Source organism: Rhipicephalus sanguineus, chromosome 2 (assembly GCF_013339695.2).
Source record: "Rhipicephalus sanguineus isolate Rsan-2018 chromosome 2, BIME_Rsan_1.4, whole genome shotgun sequence".
NCBI classification, from domain to species: Eukaryota; Metazoa; Arthropoda; class Arachnida; order Ixodida; family Ixodidae; genus Rhipicephalus; species Rhipicephalus sanguineus.
This window is the reverse complement of record NC_051177.1, coordinates 57,899,186-57,924,822: the sequence shown is the minus strand read 5'-3', so window position 1 is coordinate 57,924,822 and position 25,637 is coordinate 57,899,186. Positions and strand designations below refer to the sequence as shown.

Genomic DNA, 25,637 nt, shown 5'->3' with positions numbered 1-25,637 from the left:
TGAATATTCTTGAACAGCGGGTGTCGCTAGAGCCAGCGTTCCGACGATTGGTCTTTTCTTCAAGGCAGCAAAGCAGGTAAAGAGCTTTGTGACTATTCAAGTGCAGGCATACAGTTGAGTGGTTGAATGTCGCGCCTATCCGCTGAACACTGCAGCTGGGAAAACTTCATTTTTACGCAGCAACGTACACATGTGCGCAGGGCTCTGCATTTGATCACCTATTAGTTACTGTATTGGGCCCATTAGCCACTGCAGTTGCAGATGCATTTATACAGGAACTGCGGCTAAGCGGTTTACTAAGCTGATATCTAACGTACTTGTGCATGGTCAAACAATTTCAAGGAAAGCTTCCGTCATACATGTTTTCTACTGCGGTGTGCGATTTATCTATGCCTTTTTGTTTTATCCCACACGATAAACTTAAAGACAGAACCAAATCGAAGGTATATAGCAGGTATGAACGATCCGAATCCTCAATCCGAGTCAGGTGAGGAAAACAGGAACTCCAGTGCCAATGAGGACTGGGGATTCTTACGAAGGTCCAGTTAGTCTATCGTTGTAAGCAAAGCAGCTCAAGGGCTCTTAATGATCATTTGAACTGATACATATGAACTTCCGTGTGTTGCTTGCACCACTGGCGTAGCCAGGGGGGAGGGGGTTCAAACTAGAGGTGTGCACGGGCTCCGGGTAGCCCGAAAGCCCGACCCGGCCCGCGGGCCGGGCTCGGGCGGGCCGACGTACTTTCACCTCGGGCCCGGCCGGGCTCGGGCTACTTGGAGTTTTATCGGGCCGGGCTCGGGCCCGGTGCAAAGCCTGACTCAAGCCCGAAATATAGAGAATGAGCGGGAATTGTTTTCCAGCACGCATACAGCGCCTTTTCCGCGACCGCCCTTTACCGCTTTTCCTTTCCATTCACTACTTTAAACAAAAGGGGAGCAGGTAAAGCACTGCCTCTGTTGCACTCCGACAAGCAGAGAAGTAACACCACCTGAGCTAGTGACGGCGTCACGCGACTGTTCGCGTTAGATTTAAGGCCAAATCCCATATGAGTGAAAATGCACGCGACAGCGACCCGACGTAGATCGCCTTCGTGCAAGCTGACGCTTGCATGGGCATACCCCATACACGTGGATGCTTTGGCGAGCGAACGCCATTGTTGCTGGCATGAGGCCGGGTACTTGTATAGCAAAAGTGCCGCGCTGTCGCAGGTATGCAATGCAAATAAAATATTTGTTGCATCTTAATACGTAAAACGTTTACCGTTGTCTCGCAGTATTTTTTATATGCACGTGCATAATTATTACGTTATTTGTTGGTGTACAGCTAATGTGCTTAGTGCGCAGCGAATCTTCAAAAAGCCGGGCCGGGCCCGGGATTGTGTTTTCATACGTCGGGCCGGGTCGGGCGGGCTCACAACCCTTTGCCGTCGGGCTCGGGCGGGCCTTCGACAAGGTCAGCCGGCCCGGGCCGGGCTCGGGCTCGGAAATACGGCCCGTGCACAGCTCTACAACCCTCAATATATTTCAATTTTGCATGTGTATATATAGACGCAAACATACAAACGCATGCACGAACATAGAAAAAGTATGGTTGAAACCCCCCTCCCGAAAAAATCTAAAAATTTAGGCAGCTTCGCACTAGTGGGGCCAAGCCAGAAGGAAATGCTGAGCTGGGCGGCCTTGTTTCTTTCTGTTCATTTTTCTCTTTCTCTCTTTCTCTCTTTAAGTATATCCTTCTCTCTCTCGCTCTTTCTATCTTTCTTCCCTTTCTTCCTCTCAGTTTCTCTCTTTCTTTCTATGCTATGCTTTACACTGTCCCCTCTTTCTTATCCTCCTCCTCACCCTCACTGCCCTTTCCCAACCCGTTGCTATACTATACTATACAAGGTTATGATATGCTCTGCTCGCGTGCCTGGATAGCCGAGTGGTTACGGCGCTCACCTTTGGATCGTGGGTTCGAATCCCGCCTCGCCAAATTTTTTTTTTCGCCAAGAATTTCTCACTTTCTCTTTCATTATATCTCTCTCGCTCTTTCTCTCTCTCTCTCTATCTCTGTACGCGTTCTCTCGCCCATCAGAGTTGTTGCATCCCACGCCGCATAAATCCGAGCGTGTGTTCTGGCATCAAAGCAGAAGATAAAGAAGAGGACGAATAAAGTGCGTGCAGGTTCATGATTATCATAGTTTTTTGTCCGCTCTGCACGGACTAACGGTCGACTTAAACAACTCCGCTGTTAAAAAATGGATTTACGCCCCCATATCCCCTTCGACTCAGAAAAACACAATCCAAGCGTCAACAAAGGCAGGCGAATCCTTAGCTCTGCTCCGCAGTTTGTACAGTTTTCACTTTTCGTTTATCTGCTATATATCTCGCGCTATATTATATGCACCAATCACGTTCTCGTAAGCTTGACGTTTTTGTAGCTCAGCAGGGCAGCCCGTATAGTTGTTTCCCGATACGTGCCAGCAAAGAGCGCCTTTAAAATGTCAGCGTAGGAGATAGGGAAAATGGGGGCAAGCGAAGCAGCCAAGCAATAGCCAGGTGTGCGTGCCTGACCTAATACTTCTAAGGCGGAAGCCTCAGATGCCTAATGAAACACGCAAATTGAACGTCGGCGTCCCCCGTCGGCGGCGTGATGCAAAAATCATCACGCCGCCGGGATGATTTACATTGTCCATTTCGCATCGCGTGAGGCATCACGTGAGGACGTCACTACGGCGTCATCATGAAATGACAACGTGACGTCATATGGTAAAGTCATCACACGACATTGTCGCTTGGTCAAAGATGGGCCGATCACGGAGGCAATGCAAAACCAGGTGAGGCGCAGAAAGCTTGCAATGCGTCCCATCTTGGAGTCGGTACAAAACCACGTTAGGTGCAGAAAGCTTTCGGAGGGGGGCACGAGAGGATTAATACATGGGCTGAGAAGAAAAAGAAGATGGCTTTCACCTTCGAGTCGACTGAGGCGGATTCATAAGGGACCCCGTGAGTTTATTTTTTTTATTCTTTCTGTCTCTCGCATTGCGCAATGCGCCCTCCTAAATTTTTCTTCTTCCCTACCAGTAGTTGGACCTTCACCCACGTGCTTAGCAGTGGAACACTTCTGTTGCTATAGACAACAACGATGGTCAAGCGTGAAGCAATGAAGTGCAACAATGAAAGGCAACCTGAAATGACAAGTGATGGATGAAAGAACTTTATTGTTTGTCCGGCAGATTAACGGCCCGGGCTCAGGTCTCCCATGTCGGGACGTGAAGGCCTTGCCTCTCCGCCGCTTCACGGGCCTGCTGGACTGCCCAGAGTTGGTCGGCGAGCTTGGAGCTGCGCAGAGCGGCTTCCCACCTCGCCGAGAGAGCATCGGGATTAATACGTTTGGCTTTAGCCTCGCATTCCCAGAGCATATGCTTAAGCGTAGCTGTGTCTGTCTGGCAGACCTTACAGATGCTGGTGTTATAGATCTCGGGGTATATTCGGTGATATAACAGTGGATTAGGGTAAGTGTTCGTTTGCAGCTGTCTCCAGGTAACCGCTTGAGCTCTGCATAGATTGCCACGAGGTGGAGGGTAGCATCGCCGGGCCAAGTAGAAGGTCTTGGTCAGTTCGTTGTATCCCGTAAGTCGATCCCGGTCCGCGAACTCTTCGACAAGGCCAGCTCCTCCCGCACGGGTTGTTGCGTCGCGCTTGATAAAAGATCATATTGCCATATCAGAAACGCCTGATAACCGACAAGCCCATGATCGAGAGAGCATCAATTATTGGAAAGCGGCGCATGTAAATACGCATTGCGCATGTGTCCGGCTCACCTTCGAGAGCCGAATTTCTTATAATTGTCACTCGCCGGCGCCGGGTTTCTTGTGTGCGATGCCGCCACCACCGAAACCTGTAGGTCGTAGAAGCTTCGCTTAAACGTGTGCGATATAGAGTAGTATGTGCTGTGTGTTGGAACAAATGGTAACGACTTATAGTACAGCCAGATCCAAATTCGTAGGTGTGGCTTCCTTACAGAGATCCCATAGGGAAGTTCACGTACCGGTAGCAACAGTTCTTGCGAGTGCAACTGTACCGGGCAACAAAGAATCGCTTTAACAATACGCTCAAACAGGAAGGCACAGGTATTATCTAACATATGGCACTCAGACGCTATCACAGGTGACAGCTCACTGATAAGAAAAAAAAAGTAACAGACTCAGTTTGCACAAACACGTATATCTTGGGAAGCATTGCTACGTTTGCACTCAAACAAGCGGCGAACACGCATGCCGCCGCCTCAGGCTGACTCATATGCTACTGAACTCGTGATTTTTTTGTTTTTTTGCACCAAATGTTTTCATAGCCGTAGCATAGGAAATTCAATACTCCCCTTCCGCATAACAAAAAATCACGTGTGCCATCTTCCGAGGAAGGCTTCTTCACTACGCGTTTCTATCTGCTCGGTCAAGCAACGCCGCTTGGTCAGCTACCGAACCATGATCAGTCTTATCTGTAAAGCTGGGTTCGCAGCTTGTTGTGACTATCGGCGTGCCTCAGCTAAACAGTGCCGACGCCAAAATACGAACATTGTGACAGAAAGTAGCTTTGCAAACAGACCCCTCTCGCGCCGACCACTCGAAGACACAGAGACGCCGAATTGACGCCACACGACGTGCCACGCGCCTTTGGCCGCCACCCATTCAAACATCGCATGGTGGATCGTTTCTTTGTTGCCGCAGTTAGGACAGCGATCGTTGGAAACTACGCCCCACTGCGACAACCTCTGGCGAGTGGGCAACGCGTCCCACCGCCGCATCCAGTCAAATTCTCTAAACTCTTACGGCATGTGGTTGTTCCGCCATCTTTTCCACTCATTGGGCCTCCATTTCTGTCCCTCCTCGTCGGTAATGGAGCGACCGAGCAGTATTTTGCTCATTCGTGTGGGTGCAAGCGTTGCAAAACGACCTTCTGCGGCGTCGCCGTCGACTAAACGCTTGAGGCCCACTGCTGCTTTACAAAAGGCATGCGGGTGTTCTGCTTGTGGCCCCCAGTACCTCTCGGATGTGAATGTCGCTCGAAGAGTTGCGGTCCAGTACAATAATACGACCAAAATAATCATTTTCCTGAAACAATTTGTAAACTGTTTTAGAAGCCAGTGCCTTGTAAACGTCGTAACATCTGACAGGCTGAGTCCTCCACAACTTTTTCAAAGTTTCAGAAACTTTTGTTGAATTCGCGGTGTCTTCCCGTCCCAGAGGAAGGCCCAACCAACGAAGCAAGGCGGCTTACAAAACGTTGTGGTACGAGCGCTATGTGCCCGATATAGAAAGCGTATGCGCACGCTTTGGTTTTGACCACCGTAACTTTTGCAGCAAGCGAAAATTGAAGTCAGCGGCGTAGGCGAAGGCTCGCGTTGCTCTACCTACTGAATCATGTTAATTCTTTTTGGCGACCTCCCCGTCCTTAAAGTATACACCGAGGACCTTTACTGCATTCACATATTCAATGCCACCGGACAAAGAGCCACGGAAGCCACCGAAACAATGGGCTTCGCTTTTCTGTGTGGTTGGGCAAGCACCCGGTAATCTGACATGCTCTTCAAAGAGCTCCAAAAACACGCGGCAAACCGAACATTCTCAAAACACAGTATAAATGTCCATAGGCGTGCGCAGGGTTCCTCATCAGGGGGGGCAAAGGTTCATCGCAGCGCCCCCCCCCCCACCCTACTAAGCCAATGTATGGGGCAGATTTTGCGCCCCCCCCCCTTCTTAGGTGAATAGAAGGGTCAATGTACGGGGAAGATTTCGCGCCCCCCCTCTCAGGTGATTAGGGGAGGGGGGCGCTCCCCCTGTGCGCACGCCTATGTAATTGTACTAGGCTATCGAAGGCCTGTGTTTAGAACAAAAGGTGAACAATTTGGAGTACCATGCACTTCTACTTTACTATGGCAGAGCAATATGCCGTCCCTGTAGCTCACAGAAAGAGTGCCGCTACAACGGCACTGTGCATGGAGCCCGAATGTACGACTCAGTAGATGGTGTCGATGGAGCCAAGATTTAAAGGCCACACTTCGTTTAACTCATCCTGAAAAGCCTCTGTGGTTGATCTGGTCATATTTCAGAGTTCGGCTGCCTGTCGAAATAGCCTTACTTGTAATTTACACTATAAAAAGTGCTGCGAAAAATAAATTCAGTTTGCACTTTATCCTTTAGGCAAACATCTGCAATATAAAGAAAAAGCCTGGAATGTCTGCTACGAATTCCTCACCAAGGAAGGGGCAAGCCAAGTTCGACCAAAAGAAACACTGATAGCCATAGCACGGCCGCTGCATTGCGAGTGGCGGTGTTCATAGCAATGAATGAATGAATGAATGAATGAATGAATGAATGAATGAATGAATGAATGAATGAATGAATGAACGAACGAACGAGAAATGCACACAGAATCTCCTTTGGGAGTTTATGCGATGCAAAGAGTTTTATAGGAAGTTGCTGCCTTCCCTCGAACGTTGTTTTCGGCCGGCATCAGCATGGCGTCTGTCATCTCCTTCCCAGCGTTCGTCAGCGTCTGGAACGGCCCCACATAAGCGGCATCGCGAGACTTACGCAAAGTTCGGCATTAAATTTTGGTAAAGTCTAAATTTTCCTGATGTTTAACAATCCTCCATGATTGCCTTACATATTGTTCTCGAAAGGGCGTCTATTCCACTACTACGAAATTCAATGAAGCTTTCATAGAAAGTGTTTTCTTTTTTTATTTGCTTTGAACAGCCTGTATAACGCACTCATATGATTCAGATATATTGACGTTCTGCCATAGTATAGGTTTTAGCCATCTGTACAGTGGAAGCCCACCTAAGCATGATCTGGTCGTACGGGAGTCCTTCGTCATCATCTATTTGCATACATCTGATCAACAATGGAGGGCTACAATCGTGATGAGAATGCCCGACCGGCTCGTGCATATTATGGTCAATGTATGCAGCAGTATCAAAGTACCGAACTCGCAACAGCCTGTACACGAGGGACTGGCCAGAACCGAATCCCTGACAGCACTCAAGAAATTCTTAAAAAAAACAGTATCACGCCGCAGTAACTGATGTCCACTAATGTGTACTTTCTCATGAAATTCGTGTCCTTACATATGTCGACTGTGAACTGCACTGGAGTGTTTATTTGGGTCGGTTGGTACATGTCTACATAAAACGGGAAACAGCACTAACCACAAGACAAGTCCGTTTTCTACGGACAAGTCCGTTTTAGTCCGTTATCTGCGTACATACGTCGAAGACTGGAAATAATGAAAAGGTGTTCAGCCCATTGGTTAAGGCACACGCCTTCGGAGCGTGGGGGCTTGTATTCGCAAAGTATAAATTTTCATAACGTGTACAATCCTCCATCTCGGCTTCACGTCTTGTCCTTGTCCTGGAAAGGGCTACTAAATACGTGAGCATTTCGATGTCGACTCAAGGAGAAAACTGTCCGTCCGTCCGTCCCTCTGTCATGTGAGTTGAGCATCGCTATAAAGAAATCAATGTATAAAAGAAAATAAAGCTTCTCTTGGCGTTGGTGGATTTGAACCCAGGTTATGAATCTCATTATAATCACTCAATAAGTGCTACGTCATAGCGGCATTAACTGTTCCACGACACCCCGGCAGCACTCCTCGTTTGACAATTTTTCATCATTTCAGGTCTCCGTCATTCTCTTAATATGTCTTGTTTGACTTTACTTCGTATGCTGTTTGTCTCTGGACTATTCATTAGCACGAATTCTATTTATTTATTTATTTATTTGTTTATTTATTTATTCATTTATTAGTACCTTGCAGGGCCCTCGTGGGGCATTCTGTAAGGGGGGCAATGCAGCAAATACATATTAGATATAGATATACATCGGTAAGACATTGATTAGTGCAGAAGATGCAACTGTACTCACGATCATAAATGCGTAACATATACTAAAAAAGCAAGGTATGGTGTATGAAGGTGTTATACAAAAGATAATATAAAGGTAACTCATTAAGCAAAAACAGTGCAACAGAAAACGAAAACTGACAAGAGTGTTTTCCGCAAATAAATCTACACAAAGGAAAAAAATACTGCCGAAAAAAATAAAAAAAACATATTGGTAACAGTACTATAGGCACGATTGAATGTGAAAATGCCATACATCAGGTTTCGATGCATAAATATTTTTTTTTAAGATTGTTCAAGAACTTTGCGCGGTCTCGCTCTGATGCGAGATCATCTGACAGATTGTTACACAAACGAATCACTTGTGGAAGAGCCAATTTACTATTTAACGAAGTAAATATGGTTTATAAGACCGCTACACAGTCGCGTTCTTTTTTATCTTTTCTCCACCTCCCATACAACTAGATTCGCCGATTATTGGCTAAGTTGGGGAATGATTCATCGTTATTCTATTCAAAAAGTTGATCGATCATGCCTATCGAGTTTGGGCACAAAACACCTTTCGTCACGCAAGACATACACGCTCGCTCAATGGGAATGCCTGTTCCTTACAGCGGGTTGCACTGCCGTGAATGTGAGTGCTAGCCGATATTATCAGATGCCTCGGTTGTTTGCGAGCACGCTGATCAGCTAAGAGAGATATAATGGAAGTCAAGACCTGCCATGTTGCTTGTTGCTATGGCGCTGCCCCGCTATGCACGAGGTCGCACGTTCGGTTCCGGCCAAGGCGACCGCATCTCTATTGGGAATAAATAACAATTGGTGGGGTTCCACATCCCAAAACCGCAATATGATTACAAGGGACGCCGTAGTGAAAGGCTCCGGAAATTTTGAATATCTGGTTTTCTTTAACGCGTGCACCTAAATCTAATATTTTGACATTTGGACTTTATCATTTTCAATCTTTATGCTTTATTAGCAGGGGCGTAGCCAAGGGGGGGGGGTTGGGGGGGTTCAAACCCCCCCCCGAAATTTTTCAGTTTTGCTTGCGTATATATACACGCACACATACAAACGCACGCACGAACATACACAAAGTATGGTTGAACCCCCCCCCCCCCCGAAAAAAATTTCTGGCTACGCCCCTGTTTATTAGACTTGTAGAAACTGTCACTAAGATTGTTTGCTTCGTTTGTACATTTTCATCGTAATAAACATGTTGCCTATGCCGCCCATTTGTAAGGGATTGTGGTTCCAGTCAAGCCCATTAGAGGCTTTTTGACCATGGCCCTCAGCATCCCGAATGTTGGAAACAAATAAAGTTTCAAAGTTTCAAAGTACACGGGCCTCCAGCATTTCGCTTCCATCGAAATGCGGCCGCCGCGGACAGCATTCACTCCCGCGACCTTCGGGTCAGCAGTCGAGCATCATAACCACCGTAACCACTAGAACACAGTGGCGGGTAATTGGGACGAAATACAAAATCGTTGGTGCACTTCTTTTTCGGTTAGCAGCACGTAAAAACACTCGCCTGTCAAGTTAATCCGGAGCCCCCTACTATGCGCCGTGCCTCATAATCAGACCGTGGTTTTAGCATACTTAAAGCCCAAGAAACGAATTAATAGTTGAGCTTATCCTAATCAAGGGAAATGGCGACACGTGCTTTGCCAACCCTTGATGCTTCTGTTCTAGAGTGCAGTTATTCTGCCGGCAAAATCCGGTACGTTTTTCTCGGCGTTTAGCGAATGTGCGAGCTCAGGCGTTTCGCGGACTCTTGCTATCATTTTTCGTTATTCTGTGTAATGAGTTTCAGCTTGAAGTCAGCGCTCGTCCTGCCCCCTCTTCGCTTCTGTTCGCGTTTTTTTTTTTCCATGATGCCAACTATGTCATAAAGTGACACAAGCTCTTCCAAGCGTCTAAATTTAAACGCTTGCGGATCACTGTGGACTTCTGACATTGCTTTTTCTTTATTCTTTTCGCTGTTTTATTCTTCTGTCGCATTCAAGCTTAGGTATAAAAGTGCGCTTTTTTGGAAACGGGTACCTACCGCGTCGTTGCGACCTAAGTCATGCCATACCAGCGAGGATCGCAAAAAATGTAAGTGATAGTATGCTCAGTGAAAACGGAAGTCATAATAACCTTCCGTCGTGTATCCATAGAGCTACAACAACCAAACTCTTCGCCAGAATAATTGTGACATACAGCGGCGCAACCATCGGGCGTGGTTTGGGTGTTCAACACTACCCCCCCCCCGGTATTTTTACATAATGTGTGTGCATATATAAGCGCATCTCAAAGAAACACACGCGCGAACATACATACAGGGGGTCGGACTCCCCCCCCCCCCTCTCCCGTCCCCGAAAAAAGTATTTCTGGATACATCCATGGTGACGTATATACAAGAATTTTAGAGAGGCCTGGGAAGCCCTGCTGCGGAGCGAGGAACCCGCTTCACAGCAACAAGCCATCCGCCTGGCGGAAGAAGCCGCGAGGAGTCAAGACCTCTTCGCCTGCTTCTAATCGCGGAGGTGCCGGCCCCCGTTGCCTAGGCCTGTGTGCCGAGGACGGGGAGTAGGGGGCCTCCTTTTCTGGCGGAACAATAAAGTTGTTATCATCATCATCATTATTATAATTACGAATGGTTCGAAGATCTTAATAAATACAAGCGAAATTCGCGAACTTTCAGTGGCCAGTTCATACTTACGAACGCGTCCAGCGTGCAAACTTTCCTGTGGATGCATACCGACAGAATCGCTTAGAATTCATGCGCTACGCTCAGAAAAGAAACGGGTAAGCGATTTCGAATAAACCTATAAAATTATTGCTTGTTCGAATTGCACTACGTCTTGATCATAAGTCCGCATCTGTAATATTTAAATGAATTAAATATGTATTAAGTGAGGTGTTTGAGCTGCAGGCCACTCTTATTTCTGTCAGGTTCTGCGCAATTTTTATACATTCGTAATATTTGGCTTGTAGTTAATTTCTTCCGTTGAACCCATTCCATGAGTTTGGCATAAGGCCATCATCAGCGTGCGCAAGGGGGGAAGAGGTAGCGCCACCCCTCTTCCCTGATCATTTAAGAGACGCAAAGTCTGCCCCATACTTTACGCTGTTGGACCTGTCCCGTTATTGTTTAAAGAGCAGGGTTATGCCATGCAGGTTTTGGACGATAATGGCAGCCGAAGCCCCTCACATTGCATTAGAAGAACTGTTTACTGCTCATCTTTACTGCCGGAAAGCCGGGGACCAAAGGCAGGCCATTGTGAGAAGCATGTCATAGCTTCATTTTCATTCTTTCATCCATCGTGGAGCATGTTGTCTCTTGGACTGACCAACAGAGGGGAAGGTGGGGGAGGGGGTGCTGCGATGAAACTTTGACCCCCTTAAAGCGGAACCCTGCGCACGTTATGAGGCCCAGTAGTACGACCTATTATTCCTAATTCTAATAAAACGACGTTTGCATTCGTACTATAATGCGTGGTGCGATTAGTAGCACCTTCAATACTCCATCTGACTCTCTTTGTTCATCGGAAAATAGCCCGTTATTTCGTCATATGCCGTTGTAAGCACAGGCAGTTTCACGCCCACGGGATGCCAGAATGAGGGGGCGTCTCGCAGACTCAAAGCTCTCCCTTTTATCTCAGTCAGCTCTCTCGAATCCGCTCACTGCTCCCACATAGATAACGCGTACTAAGTTTCGTTATGTTAAGCATTATGGGCCTAACGTTAAGCATTATGATGCGTTTCAAACCGTTAACGGTAGGCGCGGATTGGCGCCAAGAGGCTGGTCTCACGGCTGCTGCTTTGCTGCTACGGTACATGGCGCCCTCTCGCGAGCGCGTATGTAGGTGAGGCGGATCAATCTTGCGTTTTTACCTGTTCTGCGCAAGGTGTCACTAGCTCCTCGCCGATGCAAACGGAAGCAAATGTAAAAGAAGGATTTTAAAGCATCAAAGTGTGTGTATACGACTCTTTATTTACGTCTACAAACAAGCAACACACTTTGTTCGATGAGCTGTTGGGTGTGTCGGAAAAGATATGCGTGGCGCGTGGCTGAAAACGTGCGCGTGCACTTCGAAATTTCGCGTATCCTAATCCGCAGGAGTGCCCTCATCTGGCCGTAACTACAGAAACGCTGCACGAATGAAGGCGCTGAATGAAAGTATTATCCAACGTTACTAGCGCTGTCTATGCACCTTCCGTACCGTAAAAATGTTTTCCGTAGCAAGTCTAACGTGCAAACCTCGCACTTTTCTAGCAAGTGTTTCATTTAGAAAATTAAGCATATTTCAGGGTTTTACCTAAATAAGACTCCATTCTCAAGCCTTTTTTCGCCACACATGAGTCAATATAAAGGCCGAAGGCTGTGGTAACTGGCGTTCGGCGGCATTGGGCGCACTAATTTCGAAATTGTAACAGAGCAGGCTTTCATTTCAAACAAGCACACGTTCCCACATAAAAATGGGTATTGCCAACATAGTGTGCCATACATAAGCTTGTGTGTGTGAAGTAAGATTAAACGTTCATTTTTGTACGCTTATACCTCCTTCCTCCCCACAATTTTATTTTTGCGCGGTATCGTTCGGTTCCGCCGCCGTTTTGACTGTCACAGTAAACAGAGTTTTCAAAAGACACCGTTGGCGGTCGCGTTTCATTGCGAATAAACGAAGCTTTTCTTTGTCCTGCTGGCAAATGAGGTGGCGCAGATAGCTGAGACAATTCCACGATGGCTTTTCTTTTTTTTTTTAGTCAGATCAGCACGAGAGTCATAAGCGCACTTTGCGGACATGCTGCTTGCGATATGCCTAAAGTACAACTAGGATCCTTCGATACTTTCCGAAAAGTAGGCATTGAAGGACCCTGATACGACTTTCATTGTTCGATTATAGAGGGGTAAAGAACGGCACGAGACTGAGCCCAAAACGAAACCAGGAGTGTTTCGCTTCTCACGAGGTTTCACCTTCGGCAAGGGCTTGCGTCTCTCCCATGCCAAGCTCCCTGCTGGGACGGGGCGCCGTGAACACTTTAATCAGATCTGAGAGTGTACGGTGCGAGAAAGTTCACTGTCACTCGCGAACGAGCATCACGTTACGGGTAGCTTGTTGACTTGTCCCATGAACAGAATGTCGTCCCGTCTCCCGGCCGTCACCGCGAATATGAACGGGTGATCGGCGACGACCGACTCTCCTTCTTCGGCCGCCTTTCCCGAGATCCTCAACAACGTCGCGCTGTCAGCCTCGCTTCCTTCTTCGTCCAGCCTCAGCTTCGAAACCTGTTCGATCGCGGAGACGAAGAGGTCACCCGTCCCCATCATGCCAGAAAGATCGGCCTTGTCAGTGAATATCTTTTTGATACCAAGGTACTGCAACGGCTTCATGAGGTTGTACTTCTTGGAGAGGTCGAATTTCGGCATCGACAGGGCTACGCTCGTGTTTCTCAACGTTCCCAGGATGCGATTCCATTCGGAAGCGGTCAGGAGGCTTGCCAGCGTCTGAGCTCCGGCGCGCTTGAGTGGAACCAAGAGGACGAACCGCGCTTTGACGTCCCTGTAAGGTAGCGAGATCACGTGCGTCTTCAAGGTGGCATCCAGCGCGTATTCGAAGTGCCTTCTCTTGAACATAAACATTGTCGGCGTGTCACTGCCGCCGTAGTTCTTGAATGTACCGTTGTAAGCGAGCTGTTTCTCAAACTTCTCCTTCCAGTCGCCCTTGAAGTGTATGGCGTTCAGTAGGAGCATCTTCGCATCGTCCTCAGTGCTGTCGCCGTCCAGTATTTTGGTTATTTGACCTTTCGTCTGGTTACTGACCCAGTTGTTCGACCTGTTGGCCAGATTGTCGTCCAGCTCATCCACTAATGTAGAGAAAGGTCCACCGTCCTTAAGAAACTTCAGGAACTGGGGCAGAAGTTTTGACTTTAAGCCCTTCTTCACCGCGAGCAGATTTCCCAGCGACATAGGGGATTTCCGACCGGAACTCGGCGCGCTTGAGCACATTTCTTTGAACGCGCTCTCGATGTCTCGTTTCACTGCGGCTGTATCGGAGCCGAACGCACTCTCAATCTCTTTGCCTGTGTCTCCTTTGGTACCGGCTGAAAGGATTTCCAGCAACACAGATACGCCGAAAGGAGAGAAGAGAACGTTGTCCGAGGTGTCAGCCGAAAGCTGCTGGAAGAGGCCCAGTGCCAAGTTTGTCGAGCCCGCCACATCGTCCGCACTGCACATGCATGTCACACACGTCCAGTAAAGAAGCACGAGGATTCCCAGCGTCATAGTTTAGCCAATGCGCCTCGATCCTGTAAAGAAGGAAAGTCATTTTAAAGTGGACCGTTGGGGCAATTCTGCTTTCGGGAAGCATGAATTCTAACACCTCCACGGCGGCGTTTTGGACAAAGACTAGTTCCGATGTTGGGCACGATTTATTAACATTGGTTTATTGGAGCTATACCCATTTTTTGTTAATCTATTTATTCGCCGCGTGAGTCCGTGATTCAGAGTTATGATTGTTTTTCATGGGCAGGGCTGTTATATCACGCTATGATCATTTCGCAAAAGTGAAGAGTGCAGCTGATGTTAAAGCAATGGTGTTAAAGGAACAATCGATAAGCTTAAATGGAGAGAGGGGCAGGGGGTTATAATAATGTGACCACTGCTGTGTCCTTTCTGTTAATAAAAACGCACTTTATTGTACGTGGTGCTTCTTCTTCCATATTTGTTAAGACTGAATCGGAACAATAACTAGCTGCTCGGCCCAACGATTGCAAAGAAAAAGTACCAGACTTCATCACTTAACCGAGCCTAAAACCTGAAATACTGGTAAGAAGCCATAAAGAGTGTGTACTTCAGTCCTCTATTACTATTTGCGGCTATGTGTCTGTTGAAGTGTCACATAAAAGTGCATTTCCAATGCCCGAAAGCGTGAAGATAGCTAAGACTTAATCTCTCAGAATTTCCTACTAAAATAGCATAATTGAGATCACGGTGCCAATGATGCTGGCAGCTGATAAGTTCCCACACTAACGATAAGTAAGTCATCGCTGTAAAACTTGAAACTTAGCAGCCTGTTTAGAATCGGTACTTACTGCTTTCTGAGAGTTGCGTTTTCACTGTTCTTTGTGCTTGCACAAAATTCTAGTCCAAGGGCCACCTCATTAACGAAGGTTATTAAGCGATACATCATTCTTTAATTCTTGGTTGTAGTGTGCCTTCGCTAAAATAAACATCTGTCTTCCGGTAGTCCAAACATTGACTACCCCACTGATGAGGCTTTGAAGAACTTTACGAGGTCCAACTGTTTTGAATGATTTTCACGCTACTCTTTTAGCGTAAGTGGAAGAGCAATAAAGTGTATTAGGCCTTTAAGACTTGCGCGCAGGGAAGTAAACTTAAAGTAATATGCACGTCACACTTGCGTGTTCACCATTGTCTTCTACATCGTTCACCAAATCACCGTCATACCGCCTCAGTATCTTTCTCTGGTCATGACAGAAACTTCGTTGCATTCAAATTTCACATCATTCAAGATTTTTCGCAGCTCGCTGGCACACGACACTCCTCGCATCAACGCAGGGCACATAACCACAGCCGTCCATCACGAACAAATTTGTACACCAGACACTCACACTCAATATTGCCTCCGACACATGTCCGTGATTTTGGGTAGGTATTTCTTGCGCTGAACAGAAATCAGAGCTTCAACTTCTGAAGACACTTTAGGCACAGCACAGGACTTGACTTCTGGGCCACTACAGTCACTACAGGTAAAGTGCGGTGATGCAGCCGCGGCGCGCAAGAGACGACGGTAACACTTTCAGAAGTGGCTATATAGACTCGCTTTTTATAGGTCGCACACCTTTCCTTCGACGCGCGAAATTTCGTGGGCGTTTTAAGACTTTCTTTCCACGCCCGCAAAACGATGCGCACGCTTGTCTACCTTCTGCAGTGGCCACAGCAGCGGACCACGAGACGAGGAGTGTCTTCCTTTCCTAGAATACAGCCCGGTTGTAGCAACGTCTCCAGCTGCTGCCTGTACATGCGAACGGGCGGGCCCGCGAGGCAAAAAATCGCTGCCGTCTGCCGCTCGGCGATCGTTCTAGGAGGAGGGGACGCTAGTAAGCAACAGCTGCCTCGCTTGCTGCTCGTCACCGTCGGCCGTGCGCTGCCGCCGTGGAAATAAGCTCGCGAGGCGGACGTCGCTCAAGTCAGCGCGTTGGCGGCACGCTGGCGTCGAGACGCGCGCTTATTAGATTTCGGTAGTGAAGGAAGGCTTGACTCTCCACGAGCCAAGTAAATTCCAAGAACTGTCCACGCCGGTGACATGAGAAATATCTTTTTTTTTTGCTTAATATTTTTTCGCGTCCACCGCTGTTTCTCACCGAGAAAAGCAGGGCAACAGAATTGTAAAACCAAATAAGCAGGCATAACAGTTCTTACATATATTAACAGTAGAACAGAGAGAGCGAGAGAAATAATAAAACGAGAGAAAGGCAGGGAAGTCAACCAGAACTGTAGCATCCGATTTGCTACCCTGCACTAAGGGGTGCGGGAAAGGGATAGAACAAAGAGATAAATGAACTTATGTGAGCCATGTAGGGAAGAAACGGGGGCTCGGAAGTCTCCTGCACGGTTTAGGCGGGCAGCCAGTTTACGCCGCAAATTCGAGCCACTGTAAACGGATGTCAGTAAACACACAGTAAACGTTCACCTTCACCAGCATGGACCGAAGCTGTCACGTGGGACCTCGACTGATAGCCTAAGGTGGTTTCCAGGGCAACGTTGTCATGCGGGTGGCAGGCGACGAGGTGCCACACGAATCGCCTCGCATTCGTCATTAGTAGGCACGAGTTCAATATGCAACAATCACCGCAATAGCAAGGCGCGTGTAGCTCGCTCTTTTCCTACGATGTACCTATTTCAATACACAAGTATGTGCAACAGCGCACACCGCACCCTATGCTTCCTTTTTGTAACGTCTAGGGTGAAATATGCGAAGATGTTGGTTACTAAGGCCCCTTTGTCGTTGGCATGCGCCTTCGTTAATAACATGTCCAAAAGGAGGATGTGATACTCCACTTATAGTGTAAGAACTTCTTGTCCGTACGGGTCCTGATACTGTAACTCTGACGTAAAGCTCGAAATATTTTTTTTAACTTTTTTATGGCTGCGCTCGGTTCACTTTTCCTGCTCTCATCACATCATACCACTCAATTAGCACATAAACACACCGCATGCGTTTATTCAGTCATTGGATCTTCGGTAACGCGGGGTCAACACAATGGGTTTACTTGTGTTCCAGTCGGCTGTCTTCTTTTATATATACTTCAATAAACTTTATTTTCTTTTGGCATGTTTAAAGCTCATTCCTCCTTATTCACACTTAGTTTCTGCCCTTTTTTATTTCATATGGGGCAAACTTTTTTTTCAGCTATGTTTTAAAGCTTCACTTCTCTCAGGCCCCAACGCGAACAGAGCCACCTAACGAACTATTATTAAAGATACTCGAAAACTAACAGAGAACTTGAAGGGAACTATATAGGTTGATGAAGAAGTGAACCTTGAAGGGTGTGACCCTTCATCAAGAATGTCAATCAAGAATTTGAGCCTTGAAGTGAACTATAGACATTACTGGAGCCAACCTTCGGACAAGGGGACTTGCCTGGACAGCAAGTGCAGCGCCAGGGCTCACGCCCTAACGCTTACAATCACTTTTGCCGAAACTTTTGGCTTCAGCGACATCTATTGTTCGACCACTTTCATTAACTTCAGTTTCCATCTCCGCGTTCTTGTTTGAAGAACCTTGAACGACACCAAAGTCTGTACGTGCGCCCTCTGCATGGCAGAGACCTTGATAACCGCTTCGTGCGGGAGGCAAATGAGATGGATGAAGCCTTGGCCGGCTATCGCGTCGCGCGAAGCAGTCTTGACGGAAGCTGCTCATTTTCTGTGCTGCGGTTAGGACGCTGATATGGCTGCCACGCTTGAACCGTCGGTCGCTCAAAACAACCATTGCGCCAACGTCACTGTAGCCGGAGTAAGAAAAAAAAAAGAACACTCTATAGCCGTCCTCCTTATCGCCTAGCGAGGCGGTTCTGCGGGGCCGGACGAATCAGCGTCTCGTACGGCACACGTGCACATCCTTCCAGCGAGCTGGCATTTGCTCCATTTTATCGGTGCATGTCGTTGCTCGAGCCGCGCGATGCTTACAACTAGACCAATTAGGGCAGGATGCCGAGCTGTGCCAGGATATTTGGAAACGTCGTCGCCTTCCCCGGAGACTTGTGACGTGCCTAGTTTCGTTTATTTTTCTCATTGTCTTTCTTCGGTCCAAACTTTGCAAGAGCTCCAGCTGGTCAGTAATGCACGTGGAGTTTACGAGATGCACGTCATGTCTCTTGGGTTTGCAGACGGCGCGGCCTTCGTTGCCGTAGTTGACGGAAGCAACGATTATTGAAGATTAGGGCGTTATTAGTAAAAAGGCTAAATGCCATTTTTGTCGTTATTGAAGTGAAAGATTTAGTGAGACATCGACTGATATTCGATAACGAACTTCGAATAGCATACTTGAACATGATCCTTTATGATATTTTTTGATTATATGAAAGATATTGCACTAAAAGGTGAAGTTACACCGTGCGCAGTATAGGTGGGTGGAGACGATTTATCCTCAGGATATTAAAATTATTTCTGAATTGTACTGTTCAACTTCGTGTAGTAAAGATTTCGTGACAGGCGTCATTTCACGCGTATTAAAACTTCACGTTTGAAAGAAATTTACTTGTTGAATATGTTGAAATATGTTGAACTTATATCCTCAAGGAGAAAGTTCATGTCTATTTTACGTATTTTCTGACGAAAATTGTTCGTGAGCCTTTTTTAGTTGAACAGACCTCCGTTGCCGAGCGCACGATGTTGCACTACACGTTTTAAAGCAGTGGCCGTATAGCCCTGCGACAGCGCTTTCGATTGACACACAAAAGTACCAGGCATGAATCTTCAGTCCCGCTCATAATGTGTGGCCCACAGCGGCCCATTCCAACCTCCATCATGGCCTACTCTAACTGCAACGCCTTTTTAATACAGCGAATATAGCTTGCAAGCTCTAAGGAGCCTCACCGTGCAGGCGAGAGACTTCAGAGGCAAGCACAATCTTAGACTATTTCTACGTAGAAATAGTCTAGGGACACATATTTAAGCAAGAAATGTCTCACACGCGTGGACGAGAAACCCTGAAAGACATCTCCTTTCATTCTTGTCAGCTTCCTCACAGAAGAAGCGGGCCATCTCTGCCCCTACATGTCATATATATATATAAAGTGGTGGGAGTGCTATGGCAGGATCCACGAAACGTGGCGTCAGTCGAACCTGTACACCAAGGTTGCATGCGTGTTAGCAATAGAAGGGGAAAACAAGTTGACATTCAGTCATGTGCCTCGCAAACCACAGCTCTCTCGTCGGAAATTCCACGTACGCAAAGCGACGAGCCGAGTTGCCTATTGCTCGAAGCAAGCAGGCTCTTATTTCTGCCAGGCTCGCATTCTCCATGGTCACGCACACAATGCGAACATGCACAGTAATAGTGCAACACGAATATTGCATACCACTCACACAAACATCCATGAAGAATACCTGTACTGCCCTGTTGTGTGGCACCTCTTACATTCCAAGTGTTCAAAGGCTTTGCATACCGGTGTAGCTACGAGCGAAATCAAAGACACCAAGGAGTGCGGATTGTTAGAATAGTTGGTTAGAAGCAGTTTTTGGAACCATAACGCTAAAGCGAAGAGTACATGAAAGACGACAAGACAAGCGATAAATTTCAAACTTCCTAAATTTTAAAAGTTAGCGCGTGTTCTTGTCCTCATTTTCGCACTGATCTCGTTAGCGCTGTGGTCCCGAAAATTACCAAGAGCACGCTATGCAGCACAGCTTGTTTTGCTGGTTGTGTCCTTTTGTTTTTCACCCAGTAGCCGCGTAGGAGCCTTAAGTGGTTATGGATGTGCCAAGTTCGGGAACCTTTATAATACGAGAAAGCCTGAAATTATTTTAATTTTGAGTAACTATGTTTTTCTATTCAACTGTAAGGTCATGCTTGCATCATCGTGTCATTAAACACTTAACAAGGGATAGTTAATATTCATGTAAGTGTTCTGATTTCTCTACCTTCAAATGTCTATTATTGCGCAGTAATGCTAACGTTATTGCGAATCAGTATTCGTGGCTTATATATCTAGACAGAGGATCTGGACATGAAAATTTTCTGCATTGTTTTTTGCGCACGGACTCTTGCAACACAATCTTTTTTTGTTTGATACCACTACGAAGTACTGTACAAATTATTGGAGGCCTCGCCCCTTTGTGGACGCTCAACTTCTTGTTTACGGCTCACAGGTCTCACGTGTCTTGAAATATTAAGTATGGTATTACAACATAAATATGTACAGTACGGTCCACTGCTAATGGGAACACCAGAATGAGCACCCTTCATGTTGCTGGTCCCCCAACTGTGAATGGATTCGAAAACGTTGTTCGTGCACGTCGCTATAGTCTGTCAAAAGGAGTCAGAACTGTCAAACGCCAGTAGCCTTTGCGAACCTAAGCCACTCGCCTTTCGCAAGATAGCGACATCCAGACCAACGCCTCCTATAAAAAAACTCCAGACATGCCCTGCACGTAAGTGTTCCCTTTAACAGTGGACCCCTCTGTACATGATAACCTTCTATTTCCAGTGTTTTCACTAAACATCTGTGAGCGAAACTTTCAATGCGTGCAAAATCACCTTCAAAAATAGTCAACACGTGTGAAATAGTTGCAATTACTCAATCAGACCTGTGCCGTCATTGCACATGGGTTTGTGACGATAATGGCGGCCGAGCACCTTGCATTCCAAGAACTGCTTGCTTCCCACCTGTACCAACAGAAAGCCGGGTACCAAAGGCAGGCCGTTGTGGGAAGAATGTGATTGCTTCATTTTCATTCTTGCATCCATTACGAAGTTTATTTTCTTAGGGGGGAGGGGAGAGGGGTGTTGGCCGAGTCCCCCTCTAATGGAGAACTCTGAGCACGCCTATTTGCGTCACTACCTGACAGCAGCCGAGATAGTTTGGCTATCCAAGCTCTAGTGCTTTCACTTGTCAAGTTCAGGGGCGTAGCCAAGGGAGGGGGGGGGATTCAACCCCCCCCCCCCCCCGAAATATTTCAGTTTTGCTTGCGTATATATACACGCACACATACAAACGCACGCACGAATATACATAAAGCATGGTTGAACCCCCCCCCCCCGAAAAAAATTTCTGGCTACGCCCCTGGTCAAGTTGAAGCGTGTTTAAAAACGCAAATCATATTCACCCAGGAGACGATGTAGCTGCCTTACAATATTTACCTACCCTTCTAAATGGGTACAGGTACTTTTTCATCAAGTATTAATTTTCTTAAGCCCGTGCACAAGGCTGAAGTCGAAGAAAGTGGAGGAGCAGAGATGAATAAGCAAGTTCAAGTGACGCACACAGAAACCAAGGTTGACATAATGGAAATATTTCACCTGTGCAGGAACGTGTTTACAAAGTAATGTGTGAGTGATATTAAGTCGCCGTACAGTAAGTTGTGAAATGATAACGTTGCAGAGTTGCACGACAATGCCACTCCTTTGCTACTGAACAAATCAGTTTACGAGAACTTAGCGTGACTTGTGGAAACCTGTAATAAGCTTGCAAAGTTTTCTTTTTTTTTTTAAAGTTCGTAGTCTCGTAGAAACGGTCGACTTCCTTGTGATAGTGCGATAAGAAATGAAAGATGTATTGATCACGTCTTCTGCCACTATGCCTGCTTTTTAGAAGAATACCGGACACTTTGGCCAGCTTTTAGCACGGCGGGTGGTCTTTCATTTGCACCGATGCCTCATTTATACCCATACCGATGCCGATGTGATGAGTGACCGGCCTCACCAAACTCTTTTGTCTAAGAAGCAGCACGAGCGCTTCTGTAGTACCTGTACGTAACAGACATAAGTAAATCGTTGTCTCTGCGGACGTGCCGTGCCTTGTCCACCGTGCACGTGATTTTGTCTGAGCTCCCTTATTGTCTCTCTGTTTTCTCCTTCTTTGTACTCCTCTGCCGTCCTACTTACGTGGTAGTGTAACTTACCTGTATTTTCTTCACTTACTTTCTCTCTCTCGCACTCACATAAACACAGACACAAGAATGAAAAGGCGAAAGTAGAGGGAAATCCGACCCATATATTATTTTTCCCGTTGCGTTGACAAAACAAGAACACCACGTGTGGTCGCTGCACTGTTCAGAGTCCTCGAATATGCTGGGTGAGGCCAGGATATTCACCCAGCAACGCCCATACAAGGCACTCCGTTTTACAGGCGCCGGAATTCGAAGCGGATAGGAGTGCGCACAGGTCACTAGTCGAGATATGGAAAATACACTTACAGTATCAACGAAAAAAGAAAAGCCAGCAGCGGAGAGTTTGATAGAACCAGAATTGTTAAAGGCGTAGTAGGTAAGAGCACAGTATAGAAATGTGAGCTGGAATGAAGGAAGAAATTCTTGGGAAGGGACAGCGTAAAGTTCAAGACGCCAATATGTGTAACAAAACCTGACTAGAACAAACATCTAAACATGGGCTCTATGTGTCGCTGTGCCCTATGGAAGGGTGTTACCAAATAATTTATCATGCATTTATAAGCAGGCGTGCGCAGAATCCTACATAGGGGGGGGGGGGGGGTATGTTTAACTGCACGCCCCCCCCCCCCCTCCCCCGCTTCCCCATAGGTCATGTCCGAAAGAAAAGCTTGGCAATAGATTTAAAAAAAAAAGAAAATTTAGCGATGACGTGCTGCCCAAAACGGCCTGCCCTTTGTCCGGGAGGAAAAATGGGAAGTGAACGGCTCTTGGAATGCAACATCAGGGGACCTCAGCCGCCATGTCGTCAAAAATGGGCATGGCCATCCATCGTCTTGCACATTAAATAATGACGGTATAGGTCCGACTGAGGATATGTTGTGAGGACGAAGAGCGACACCGGTGCTGTGGCGTGTGACTGCTAGATAGAGGCAGTGGAAGAAGAGGACGAGCGAGAATAGAACAGCTGGCCCAGGAACGGGTGATGTCTATGTTCCGTTCCTCACTATATATATATATATATATATATATATATATATATATATATATATATATATATATATATATATATATATATATATATATATATATATATATATATATATATATATATATATAACAATAAAGTGCTAACAAAGGACCCGGAAGTAAAAGTTGAAAAAAATCAAGCACGTAGGAAAAATTGTTCAGTAAAGGACTGACGTTTCGGCCGCGGGACCGGCCTTCGTCGGAGCCGGTCCCGCGGCCGATCCCGGGACCGGCTCCGACGAAGGCCGGTCCCGCGGCCGAAACGTCAGTCCTTTACTGAACAATTTTTCCTACGTGCTTGATTTTTTTCAACTATATATATATATATATATATATATATATATATATATATATATATATATATATATATATATATATATATATATATATATATATATATATATATATATGATGAAAGACCGGATCGTAGCTCCAGGTAGGACACGAACGCAGGAGGACGTGTCGGGATCTTGACGAACTTCCACCACTGTGAAAGACGCAGAACGACCGGACCAGATGACGCCAGCAGCACCGTTTATATATATATATATATATATATATATATATATATATGACTCTGTGAGACTGTTGTCCATGAAAAGATAGAGAGAGAATAAACGTTTATTTGGAGCAAGCGCGCTGTGCGCCCAAGGTGGGCGGCCTCCTTATTCCAGGTAGCCGCGGGCCTTCGCCATCTCTCGTGCCCGTTGAACCAGGCTTCGCTGATTCTTTCAGTAACTTTTTTTATTGAAATAGAAAATAAATTAAGGAGTTGTTGTCACCATTGCTTGGTGCCGGCTACCCCTTTCCACATAGTTCTTTAGGCATATCGTACTTGTGACAGCTCCCCAATGTATTATACGGTGGGTGCTTTGAAGTATAACAAGCTCAAACGGCGAATATGAACTGATAAGAGATGTTTCAGTGAGCACTACTTAAAATATTTTTATTTTTGGCTCAATTTTAGAAGTCTGTGTTGATCTTAGGTACATTGGAATTAATTAAAAACATACTTAAGTTATGGTCGTGTATCTTCAGACCCGTACTTTCTCGGTATATCACTAAGTACGGTTCACTCACGGTATGTCGTCAAAAGAATAGATGGCAGTCAGAGAGACCTCGCATGTTCACGCAATGATGGAGCTGAGTCATTTCATGTGCGTTAATACACTGTCTTTGTTCTACTGAAGTAACGTTGTCCATTTCTGATGCTTCGCAAAATAATCCGTGTTACTAGAACAATATCAACGACCGTGATTTGATTCCGTTCTCATTGCTTACTTTTGTTGTCTTTGTATAGTCTGCAAGGTAGTTCCACGTAAAAAGGCCAGTTACTGCCACTTACCGGAAAGATTTGCCATATTGTCGACACTCTCAATTGGTTGCAGCATTAACGCAAAATGAAGTCGATCTAAAAATACCAAAGAAAGGGTCGCCATATAAGATGGCGTCTCAACAGCGAAGGCAAAAGGCATGGCATCGTATCCACCATCATTCCAAAGTATACAAAGTGCATGCAACTATATATTTCACGGCAGCAAACGGATGTGCATGGCGCATCACTTACATTCCGTGTCATCATATCTACATAAAATCTGTGGAACACTGACTCGTACGCTACGGGTGAGATATGCAATACAATAAATCGTGTTTCAGTTTTGGAAGCTACTGAATTGTTTTCGACTCCGTCACGTGTGTGCTGCAACACATGCTACTGGTACAAATGAGCGTCTGGCTGAGCAGTGTAAAGGATGTTGGAAGTAGCACATATACCCCTCCTCGCTGCTCCGAAATTGTCCAGAATGCGGGGGGGGGGGGGGTGTCAATGACCTTGCCGCTCAACCTGCCTGGATTGCGTACCACATAGAAGTCCCAATGACCGGTTACATTTCATTCTACACGTGCAGTATGCCACTGGAATGAACACTGCGTAACTCAACTTCCAAATGTGGACCACAGCCACGCAATCTATTTTGTGTGCCTCCCTAGTTGCACAGTTAGTTCCCCTTCCAACCCCTTAAGTAAACACAGATGGTCTGAATTATCCGGAACCCTCCACTACGGCGTCTGTCACAGCCTGAGTCGCCTTGGGACGCTGACCCCACAAACTCTTGCACAAGAATTAACAGCGCGAAATAATAAACGAAGAACGAGGCTAAGGAGCAAAGACAAGCGCTGCCTGTGTCACCTCACCCTTCGTTAAACTTTTTTGCGTTGTTAATATCTTGTGCAGTGGAGCAGCAACTAGCCCAAACCTTCACGTTAATTACCCCCACCAACCAAAAAGCATTTTTCCCCCTCCCTCCAACGAGCAAAATAGAAAACCTATGCCAATGACAATGTGAGGTCGGGTTGTGTGTGTGTGGGGGGGGGGGGGGGGGAGAGGGGGAGGGCAGGGGCGTTGTTTTAAGTAACAGAATGGGGCTCTTGTCAATTTCTCGTCACAGACACTGCTTTGACATTGTTAAGACAAATACCTACCTGCTCCTGGGCACCGTACTGTGCAATACTGCTGCCATATTGGAGCATTCGGCGTCTGTACAAATGGCTGTTATACCACGTTTTATCACAGTATGCAAAAAATAACAAGGGCACTGTA

At 46.5% G+C, this 25,637-nt stretch overlaps 1 protein-coding gene across 1 annotated transcript; it reads right to left on the bottom strand.

Moving 5' to 3' along the window:
• Positions 1-12,476: 12,476 nt before the first annotated feature.
• Positions 12,477-17,495, bottom strand: LOC119383030 (leukocyte elastase inhibitor). Its single transcript, XM_037650993.2, has 2 exons — positions 17,414-17,495; positions 12,477-14,174 (listed from the first exon to the last, which is right to left on the bottom strand). The coding sequence occupies exon 2, from the start codon at positions 14,156-14,158 to the stop codon at positions 12,974-12,976; it is 1,185 nt and encodes a 394-aa protein (XP_037506921.1). The 5' UTR covers positions 14,159-14,174; positions 17,414-17,495; the 3' UTR covers positions 12,477-12,973.
• Between the last annotated feature and the right edge of the window lie 8,142 nt (positions 17,496-25,637).